Source organism: Mustela nivalis (assembly GCF_964662115.1).
Source record: "Mustela nivalis genome assembly, chromosome: 2".
Classification (NCBI taxonomy): domain Eukaryota; kingdom Metazoa; phylum Chordata; class Mammalia; order Carnivora; family Mustelidae; genus Mustela; species Mustela nivalis.
Window position 1 is genome coordinate 122,876,574 of NC_139021.1, and position 12,032 is coordinate 122,888,605.

Below are 12,032 nucleotides of genomic sequence, written 5' to 3' on the forward strand. Positions count from 1 at the left end.
AGGCCTGTCTTGTTCACTGCTTGACCTGCAGAGCCGAGCACAGTTCCCAAAGACATAATAAATGCTTACTAAGTGAGCCACTGAACAAAAACTCTTGTGTTAAGGGTGCTTAGGAACTGCCTAGGTCAGACGAGGTTACTAATACTAAAAATATATCTATATGAAAAAGATCTATATCTGCTGAGCAGATATTCATGTTGATATAAAAATATCCAAAGTACGGGGCGCCTGGTGGCTCAGTGGGTTAAGCCTTTGCCTTTGCTCAGGTCGTGATCTTGGGGTCCTGGGACTGAGTCCCGCATCTAGCTCTCTGCTCGGCAGGGGGCCTGCTTCTCTCTTTCTCTGCCTCTCTGCCTACTTGTGAACTCTCTCTGTCAAATAAATAAGATCGTAAAAAAATATATCCAAAGTACAAAGAATATCAGAACCAAATGGAAAAAACAGGTCTTAGACGATTTTAACAACAAATTAGAAGAAGCTCTTTCTCTGGGTTCCCCATAGCACCCACTGCCCCCCTGGTATTCATTAGCAATCATTTATTGTTTTAAGGTTTTCAACTTTAAGAGCCAGTTGACTGAGGAGAGGTGAGAATAAATGTTAAGCAGGATAGGGTCCTATTATTCAGTAACAATCATGAAATACAGTGATTTGTTTTCCAAACTCATTCCTTACATATTCTGTGCAAAATAAAATCTCATGCAAAATAACTTCTTAGAAACAAATCAGAAGGTGATGTTTAATCATATTGGTTGCATCTTATTAATACTTACACTAAAGCAGAAATTCTACAAATGATCCTAAAACTAACACATGGATGATTCTACTTTTAAAGAACAGCGGGATGACGAAAGCAGATTACAGACATTGACACATCTAACTGCGGGAAAACTTCACATAAATTAAAAATACAAAAAAGGATGGTTCACATCAAAGACACAGTTATCACCTTGAATCATACTGAGGAAGTGGAGAAGAATAGCTGCAAAATAATTTAGAAGCAAATGGGAAAAAATTAATGTAAGATAATTAGAAGCAGGCAACAGAAAATGTCAATGATAAGCAAAGAAAAAATAAAAACCATCAGAGAGTGAAACCAAGGCATCTGGCATTTGTGGGACAACCTGGAGAAATATTTGTTTTACGTGGCTACAGAAGCTACTCCCCGGACCTGGCATTAGGGAATCGTTTCTGAGTGTATGCCACGTCTGTAGTTTCCTTTTCAAATACGCCCACACTAACTGCCATTATTTTTGCTCTCCCGGACATGGCCACTGTCTTCAATAAATTCAGGAGGAAGGAGAGAGAGAGAATGCACATATTCAAATATTTCACTGTTTCCTGTGTATGGGAAAGTCTACTTCTGATTTTATTATTCTGTGCTCCTTTAACTCCTCATTGAAGTTCAAACCATCCTTTGAAGCAAAGCCTAAGAGCTGACTGAATTGGACCCTAGTACTTTTCTTTCCTGTGTGGAGAATACAAGATGCTGGTTCTAGGTCTTTGAGACACGGCAACAATTCACTAAGCTTGATACAAGGAACTCTTGAACATGCTGCTCACAGAGTGTGTCCCGGGTATTTTTTATTTTCCTTCTCAACTGATTTTTTTTTCTTTTCTTTTTTTTTTTTTGCATTTTCAATGTTAGATCCATAAACATCTAACATCGGTGGTGTAAATATTTTAAGCAATTAAAAATTAATGTGACTATAATTAAGATTTTTCTGATTGAGTTAAAGAAATGCAGTGTTAATGAGTCGAAGACCGCCATGTAGTTTATAGTTGATAAAGCCCTTTCGTGTCAATTATTTCCATTTGAATGATACCGCACATCCTTGTGCCACAAGCCACAATTCTGTAAGAATGCTTCAAATAACCTGCAGCATCATTCTGAGTCTCACTTTTCGTCTACAGAATGGGGGTAATGAGTAAAACCTACCTCCCAGTGTCATTTCAAGGTTCAAACAAAAATTAAGTACGATATTACATGTAAAACATTTAACACAATGCCAGGCACATACAAAGGTAAACATTAGCTGTAACATTTATTTCAATTAAAAGCAGCAGAAAATACTTCATGGAATACATACAGCATTTCAGTAATGTTAATTAGTGTTAATTTATTTAATTGCAAGCTAATCCACCCTTGTTCTGGGTCACAACTAATTTATGGCCCAAATGCCAGTTTCAGAAGTGAAAACACCTGGATGTTTTTCAGCCTCTCAATTATTTGCATTCTATTTGAGGAGATTCAATTACCCCATGTTTTAATTACCAAAAGGTAAAGAATCCCACATCAAAATATACAGTGATGATCAGTTCGGCAGTTGGAGCACCTACCACCTACTTCTCACCACCTACCCCAGATTCCGCCACCAGTGGGACAGCAGGGAGGAACCTGTCCCATGTGGTTTTTACCACTGCGCCCCTAGGGTACACACATTGGTACCTTCACTTTTTAAAAGTGAATTCCTTTCTTTCCATTTTAAAATTAATTTTTCTTCTTCTAGTTATAATTTAATACAACTTAAGCATAATCTTATTTCAGGAATACAGAAGGTACCAAACTTGACCTGGAGATTTCAGGCTCAAAGCAAAGCATGAAAGCAGTCAGTGAGGTAAATGATCAGACAGACCTCCATATTGAATTTTTCATTAGAAAGAAAAATTAAGCACTCAGAAATAAAACTTGATTTCAATCAGGTAAAATGAAGGGAAATGACTAGACTTAATTTTTTTTAATTGAAAAGAAAAATTAAAGACCTGGGAATAGCACCAAAAAGGTAAGAAATTTTTATGTACCAATACTCTAATTCTCTTCCTCTCTAACACTGTGCTTCCTTCAACAAAAAACAGATATACCATTTTGCTCAGAGGAAAAAAATGACTCATGACTTACAAATATACATCACATATACTCACTAATGAAGTCTTCAGAAGACCAGGATTTCATACATATGAAGCTTGTTGATACGAATTTATAACTCCAAATAATAAATGTAATGTTCATTTAACAGGATAAAGAAAAGTGAGTTTTAGATTACTTACCCAGAATGAACAGGACTTGAGACAAGATTGACATTGTCCAAGGTATCTGCAGCCCAGCTATAATGTCTTAGAGAATCTGAATCAAATTCTCTTGTGAATGTTAGATGCTGCAAAATAAAATGATATATGGCATCAACAACCCACACAAGACACTGTTTCTCTGTACCTACAAATACACCTGTATGTCTGTCTCAGTCCAGAGAGTGAAAATAAACAATTTGTACTCTAGGTCTGTAGGTCTACATTGAAGTTTCAAGAGCAGGAACCAAAGCTTATTGATATGTTGTATTATTTCAATCTTTTAAGAAAGCATCCTGAGTAACTGGCATGACAAAAGGAATGTCACAGATTTCAAACCGGAAGTAGACACAAAGCACGCCTGCTGATTACTAAAGTTATGATCATCGGCGGGAAGAAAGGCATTTGAGATGTAACCTGAGAAGCGACTTTTCCATGAAACACAGTATATATGTATAGCATATGCAAATAGTATATACTATAGTATATGCAAAACTATGATAATTTTGACTTCGGTTTTGACATTATTTTCTTGAGAATGAACAGTTAATAGAGTTCAAGGAAAGTAACTGATGGATTATTTGTTAATGATAAAATCTGAGCTTTCAAGCAAATTAGAATTTCAGAAACTTTATGTCCACGTCTAATGAGCTCAGTGGTGATATTAACAAATGTGATATATTCCTTTTGGATAAGAAATGTGTGCCAACAATATAAAGATTTGCATAAATTAGTAAAGCAGTATTTTCCGAATCACCAGTGAATCACGTTCTATGGGCAAAAGGTACATCAATGTGGAAATGCTAACCATGATTTTAATGACTTCAACACACCTCCCAATTGATTTTACAAGTATAAAATTCTTTCCCATATTAAAAAAAAATAAAATCAATCTTGGTGACTTTTGTTTTCCAAGGGGGGCAGAGCCTGGAGTAGAAACCCAGATAGTTACAGAAATGGGCTCAGAGAGCAGCGAGCGCAGCTGAGGGAGGGGAAGACCTTGAAGAGCTGCGTGGACTTTCTGTCGCCATTTTTAACTTGGCTGCCTTTGTCAATGATGTGTACAGACAGAATTGGGGTTTTGTACCAGCGAGCTACTATTGGGGAATAGAAAAACCAAGGGGGTTTCTGTGGAGATTTGGGCAGCCTTGAGCATGTTCCAGATTTCTGTGAAGAACATTTGCTCAATTCTGGGGCTGTGTGGAACAGGAAGCTCAAAATCTATTCAGAAAATCTCTAAAAGGCACACTGTTGCTTCTGGGCAGTTTCATGAGGAAAAATTGAGTTTGGGACTCGTCAGGGGAGGGGATCACACAAGAGTCTCACATAAGGATCCTCACAAAGGCCAGGAACAAAGCCGGGAGAGTCTGAGTTTACCAGGGCTGCAAATGGTTTTGCCTCATTGCAGTGGAACCTTGACTGGGATTGAAATAATCAGCCACCACTGTTTGCCCAGCAGAGGCAGGGAGCGCCCTCTGTGGAGAATGACATCATCATCGGGTGTGTCCTGCCTACAGCTTTTTATATACCATGTCCCGCTTGCAGTGAGAAATTGCCAAGCATGGGCAGAGCACATGAACAAAAAACAAAATAAAACAGATACTATAAACAGACTCCCAGGTCATCCTACATTTTGACGTAAGCAAGTAAGAACTTCACGACGGCTCTGATTAGTTTGTTAAAGAAAACAGGGGAAAACATAGGAAAGAAGTTAAAAGGGGGCTGATTTATTTTTTTAAAGATTTTATTTATTTGACAGAGAGAGATAGAGAGAGACAGAGAGAGAGGAAACACAAGCAGGGGGAGTGAGAGAGGGAGAAGCAGGCTTCCTGCAGAGTAGAGAGATGCATGCGGGGCTTGATCCCATGACTCTGGGATCATGACCCAAGCTGAAGGCAGCTGCTTAACCACTGAGCCAACCAGGCACCCTGAAAGGTGGCTGATTTAATAGAGCCCTGGAATACACGTAAGAAAAAATCAAATGGGCATTTGTTCACTTGTAAATACAATTCAGTTCTTGATGAGACACAACAGAAACAGGGTTAGAAAATTGGAAGTGTAAATGGAAAAATGTACAAAAGAAAGGATTTAATAAAAGAACGGAAACTACAGAAAATCATATGAGTGACCTATGGAACACGGTGAATAGTTTTCCTACGTGTAACGGGACTCTGGGAAGAGGAGAGTAAGGCAGAAGCTACATGAGGAGGGAACAGCCTTCCTTTACTGGTTCCCAGCCCGACAGGGACAGAGCCTCCAGGCAGAAACTGGGACGTCTTCACCGGGATTTCCCAGTGACTTAGGATTCACTGAGAATTGGGATTTCCCAGTAACATGTCCCTGGCCCCTCATTTGAGTAGAAATCATGGATGGCAAGCTCTCCACCATGGAGAGAGCTTTCACTGAGCTCCATGGTCAAAAGTCACTGCATGGTTGAGAAGTATATGAGGAATAAAATAAACAAATAAGTAAATGGAACAAGAGCAAACTGGAAGAAATAGAGGGACTTCAGGGAGAAGAAAGCTTAAAAATTTTCATTGATGTCCAGAGAGAGATGAGATCTTCTTCTACTTATAAAGCAATAAAATACTAAAAACAAACAAAAAACCAAGAAAAAATAACTCAAAGAAAGTAACAAATATGACAGCGCTGAAGTTAAAAAAATATCTAGAAGTTAGGGGAATATCTTCAAATATAGAAAAGAGGAGAACATACAAGAAAGCAGAGAATCATTTCAGGAATTTCAAACCTATTTCCTTTCTCCCCTCTCCCCCAAAAAAAGTTCCAGAAAGAGAAAACAGTGAAATAGAGGAGAAGAAATCAAGGAAATAACTCAAGAAACTTCATGAGAGCAAAAGCCCTGAGTTCCCAGAGTCAAAGGACCCACTTGACTGAGTAGTACTATGAATGTAAACGCAGTATAGCACACCATCATGAATTTTCAGGACTTGGAGACAAAGAAAGAGCCTATAGATTTACAGAGGAAAAATGATCACAGGACAGACTTCCATCAGACTTTTAACAGCAAAAACCAAAGTTTAGGGCATTGGAGCAATTCCTTCAGTGTTCTGAGAGGAAATGAATTTCAACCCAGAATTCTAAAACCAGGCCCCACCAAAAGTATGAAAACAGAATTAAGATATTTTCAGAAATATAAACTCCCTCCCCCAGATAGATTTCTCACGAACCCTGTAAGGAAACTATTGGAAAATGTACTCCATCAAAATGAAGGATTAAACCAAGAAGATGGAAGACACAGTCTAATGTAAGAACACAGCGAATTTTCATGGTGACAGCGAAGGAAGACCCAGGAGGACATCCGCGCAGTGGGCCTAAAAGGAACTTACTGACAAGTAAGAAAGCGCAAAGAGAGATGAATTAAGCAGATGAAATTTATAGAACAGCTGATGAGTGTGAACATATTAGAGGAGACTGGCACAACTGGGGAGGGGTTTGGGGGCTGGACTAGGAATACATATAGAAAACACCAAGTAAATGAAAAACATCTAGGGAAAGCAAAATATTGTGCCCAAGAGAAAATACAATCATAACACACTTCACATCTGTGGATAATATTTATATAGGTAAAATACTAGAAGCACTAAATACTGGCAGAGCCGAAATAAAACACAACTGTTTTGGGGAAATGGGGAGGATGGAAAGTGTGTGTGGTCAGAGGGAAGAGGTATTCAAACAGTCAAAACTTCATCTTCCCTTTTGGGAAGTCGACAAATAACTCCTGAAATGGGAAAAAGCCAACAGGAGGCCACATATACATATTATTTGGAGACACAGAAGCACGTAACAAGATTGTTCAAAATGTACTTTGAGGAGTTGTCTCTAGAGAGGAGAAACTGGAGGCTGAAGATGTATGTGGAGATTCTCTTTCCTAATGAGAACATCTTATAAAATGACATGGCTTATTTGTTTGCATAACTTTGATAACAAAACATAAATTTGGGGGTGCCTGGATGGCTCAGTTGTTAAGCATCAGCCTTTGGCTCAGGTCATGGTCCCAGGGTCCTGGGATCCAGCCCTGCCATTGAGCTCCTGGCTCAGCAGGAAGCCTGCTTCTCCCTCCCCACTCCCCCAGCTATGTTCCCTCTCTCGCTGTGTCTCTCTCTGTCAAATAAATAAATAAAATCTTAAAAAAAAAAACACACAAATTTAAAAACTTACTGTGAATTACAAAGTTTTTTTTTTTTTTTTTAAAGCCCTGAAATCAAATTGGAAAACAGTAAGAGACCACAACAGCAAGGTCCTAACCCCAAAAGAATAACACATCATCACTTCAGAAAGTTCCCCAATTCTACATGAGTTGACTGTAGATTATGTGTTGGTGTTAGTCTGGCCTTATTTACCAATTTTACTGACTTTTGGAGACCCCAACCAACTAACCTTCAGAATAGGGCAAATAAAATATGGGTAGTGATGCTCACTGTATTTAATTTTTTAGCAAACTATAATTCCTATCTTTGGGGTCCCGAGGTCATTTTCACAAAGGACCCATTTTTTTTTCCAAAGTTCTAATAAATAAGTAATACCACACCTCTTTGGTAATTACAGTAAATTATTTACCTTTGGTACTCTTAGCAACATGCACTGGCAACATTAATTATTGAAACAATGAATTATACCATGCAAGAAGGTATCACCACCATCATGTACTATTTATGGAGGTGAAAGCATGCCAGCACTTGGATCCCAAGTCCCTGTCAGCCCTTCCTGACTCCTGTACTGTCCAAGCTCTCTGCCACTCATCAAAACTTGGTCATAACACAAATGAACCAATGTATAATGAGCAGATATACTTGATCAGAATGATGACATGTATATCCCAATATTTGTCCCAGTTTTTTTTTCCCCCAGAGAGGTTTGCTTAGGCTTATGACCAGACTTACCAATTTTAATAAGCTAAACACAAAAACGTGCTCTTCCTCTGTAGCATCCATAGAAACACAAAATAAGGCAATTGGACAGAACCTATATTTTTTATAGAAAGAGACTGAATTTGTAGCTTCACTTCTGAGCTCCCTGTCACCAAAGGGTGAAAGCTCCCTTTCTAAATTCTATAGATTAGCACTTACTTAAAACTGAAATTTAATTTATTTTATTTTTAAAAAAATTTTATTTATTTATTTGACAGAGATCACAAGCAGGCAGAGAGGCAGGTAGGCATAGAGAGGGAGGGGGAAGCAGGCTCCCTGCTGAGCAGAGAGCCTGATGGGGAACTCGATCCCAGGACCCTGAGATCATGACCTGAGCCAAAGGCAGAGGCTTAACCCACTGAGCTACCCAGGTGCCCCTATTTTATTTATTTTAATAAACAATATAAATTCCAGAAGGTTCTGTCATGTTATTGTGAATGGTACTATGGTACCAACAAAAAGCTTTTCCTCTATCTGGTTACGGAACAAATAGACATTTAAAACAATAAACAGGATATCACATTATGGTGATGGTTAAAAAAATGAACTAGATTGGCTCTTGAGCTTCCCACCACAAGTAGGGTGTCCCCAGGGTTTAATGGAAAAAGTTGGCAGACCTAGATTTAAAAATTGCCTTTGCTACTTCTTAATGGAGAACACTTCATCCCCTTCATCCCCCCCCCCCCCCCCCGAGTTTTCAACTTTGGCAAGGTAAGTCAGTTGTGTAACTATGGTCCTCTTCCTATCCCTTTGCATTGGGCCCTGGAGAGGTGGAGTGATTTATTTGGCTGGTAGATCTGGGAAAAGGTAGCTGGGAAGGCTCTGCTCAAACCCAGTGTTCACTGTCGAGGGCTTGAGCTTGGGCCCAGAGAGCACACGTGCCCCTCAGCGCCCTGAAGCTTACTTCCTTGAAGGGTATGCCTGCCCCAGCATTGGCGATGTGGGCCACCATAGAGGCTATGTGTCTATTTCAGTGGTTCGGTTAGCACGCCTACGTGCCTCCAACACTAAGCCAGCCCTCGACCTGGCCTCCAGTAGGAATAAAGGAAATATTTTGCTTTTGACCTTTCCTTATCTTTCTTTACTGAAAGCCCTTTTGGAGATACCCCAACATGGCTTCCTGGCTTCATGATCCAAAGGGTATTTCTTAGCTTTTCTTAGTCTTAGTTTCCTCATTTGCAAACTGAGGGTTGGTTGCTGTGGAGATTAAATACAAATGTACACCAAAAAATCTGGCACTAAGGTCAGGGCTGGCATGGAGTCATATTGACGTTTCTTTATATGTGTAGTCATTTCTGCTTTTCAAAGGGCTTTCATTTATATTAACTCATTTGCTAAAATGTGATAATCTGGGGAAAACACGTAAAAACAAAAATGTTCCAGTGCCAGCACTGGTCCTTTATAGTTATATACACAGACCGTGTATATCAAATCAATGGCGCCCATTCAATTAGAAAAATGCATCTTATAAATGTGTAGGACTTAGTTATTGATTCAAAAATGCTTCAATTCCCATGTTGACAACAGCAATACCAAAACTTACTGCGTGTCAGCTCAGTGTCAAGCCCTGTCCCAGACCTTTACATTCATTTATCCTCTGAGTCCTCGGAACCTAGTGGCACTAGGGGTCATATGATACCCATTTCACAGATGAGGAAACTGAAGTTCGGAGAGAAACTTCAAAAATTTGATGACACAAAATCAACTCCCTGCACTGGGCAGCTTAAGTAGGACACTGTGTTAAGGAAAGATTTACACTGACTTAGTAAGACCTTCTACTCCCACATCAGAAATGATATGAATAATAGGCACACTCTTTTTCATCTTGGAAGTGATGTCAAGGACCCTATTAGAATCAAAATGCATGTTATTCAATAGAGTCCAAGGCCTGACTAATGATGATATCACTGTCTCCATGAGCTTAATACTTTCCAAAAATAGCTTCTCACTAGCACTATTCATCAGAGGAAAGAGAAGAGCAAGTACACACTGGCTTTACAAGACGACACACCCAAATGCCCAGGTCTGGAAATAAATGTCCCAGCACAGAAGAAAAGAGGCACGGGCGCAGAAAGTAAATATGCGAGGAAAAGAAAGAACCACTCGATTCCCTTCAGTATTACATACTTTTCCAGGCTGCCAACTGTCAAACCCCAGTACTGGAGGACACCAGGGAAAGTCCTTCTCTGTCAGCTCTGCTGTCCCTGGGAGCCAGCAGAAGGGAGTCCTGTAGATTAACTGGTGGCATTGATGGACTATGGCTAATGGCACCAAGTAGACCTCATACTATCAGGTCAAAACTCAGTGCATTTAATCTGAAAAGTTCTAAACACAGTTCACTTGAAAAACAGTTGACTGATGGCACGAGACTAGGAGCCCATGAAAGGAAAGGCTTGCAAGGATAATGTTACCTCTTGGCCACACACTGCACAGGACCAGGACAGGGGAACCCATGTGGGTTTCAGTTCCCTTAGACCAAGAGTACATGACTTGGGTTCGACTTTGGCTATAGCACTTCACTGCCCAGACAGGGACAAGTCAAACACCTCGCTGCACCTCCATTGCTGCATGGGTGTAACCGGCGGATGAGACTATTTGTCCCGATTCACTGACCCAAGTCAGTGACCCAAGTATTGTCAAAGTGATTTGAAAATTCTAGGGATAGCGTGGAGGACCACAGGGGAAGGGAGGCAAAACTGAATGGGAAGAAGTCAGGGAGGGAGGCAAACTGTGAGAAACTCAGGACTCCGGAAAACAAACTTAGGGTTACAGAACGGGGGTGGGGGTGGGGGACTGGGGTAGCCAGGTGATGGGTATTAAGGAGGGCATGTGTGGTGATGAGCCCTGGGTGTTTATATGCAACTAACAAATCGTTGAACGTTACATCAAAAACTAAGGTCGGGGGCGCCTGGGTGGCTCAGTGGTTTGGGCTGCTGCCTTTGGCTCGGGTCATGATCTCAGGGTCCTGGGATCGAGCCCCGCATCGGGCTCCCTGCTCCGCAGGAAGCCTGCTTCCCTCTCTCTCTCTCTCTGCCTGCCTCTCTGCCTACTTGTGATCTCCGTCTTTCAAATAAATAAATAAAATCTTAAAAAAAAAAAAAAAAAAACTAATGTCGTATTAGATGCTGGCTAACATAATAAAAAAAAAGTGAACATTCTAAAATGTAATGTGAACAGAAGCACAGATTATAATAATCCTGAACTTTACCTATGGTTTTTATAAGTGGAGATAATTAATTTCTTAAATTGATAGAACATTACAGCCCCTTATGGAGCTTTTAGGAGAGCATCGTCTTATCAGACAGCAGGAAGTAGCTTGCTAGATTCGCCAACAATGGTGGGGTTTGGGCTGTGACAAATACTTGTGTAAATACCAACTTTCCCATGGTGAACATGTTTTGTCAGTTTGGCCACGCTTGGTGTATTAGAGTGGCAACCTAGTGGTCAGCCACAGAATTGGTCTAGTAGCCACCAGACCTAAATTCTAGTCTCAGCTCTGTTATCTAGTGATACTGGGCAAATGAAATACTTCTCTCTGCCCCAGCTTCTTTGTCTGCAAGAGCTAATGGTTGTACCTAGACCGCAATGAAGCTGATCCATCAGTAAAATGCTGTGGCAGTGCCTACAATCAGTATTCCAAGTATTGTGATCCATAGCAGACACTGAGTGAAACGGCAAACTGCTAGGGGTCTGTTGGGACATGTCATGCAACTAGTTGGAAATATTCTCTTAAGGAATGGATTCCACCTTAAAAAAAAGAAAGGTTTAATCCATAGTAACTGGCAATAGAAAGGTGGTTCCCAGAGGCTGGAAGATTGAGGAAGTGGGGGCATTTGATCAGAGAGTACAAACTTGCAGCTGCAAGATTAGTAAGTTCTGAAAACCTAATGTACAGCACGGGGACTGTAGTTAAATATAATGTATTATATTCTTGAAATTTGCTAAGAGAGATCTCAACTGTTCTTCCTATATACACAAAAATGGTGAGTATAGGAGGTGATGGATATGTTAATTAGCTCGGTTATGGAAATCATCTTACAA

The 12,032-nt window shown here is 40.1% G+C and overlaps 1 protein-coding gene across 1 annotated transcript in view; it reads right to left on the reverse strand.

Annotated features, from left to right (window-relative positions):
- Positions 1 to 12,032, reverse strand: part of ANK3 (ankyrin 3) — a 335,126-nt gene that overhangs the window by 77,613 nt on the left and 245,481 nt on the right. Inside the window, 1 exon segment of the mRNA XM_082721630.1 lies at positions 3,046 to 3,152. Within this exon segment, the coding sequence (XP_082577756.1) occupies positions 3,046 to 3,152 (107 nt within the window).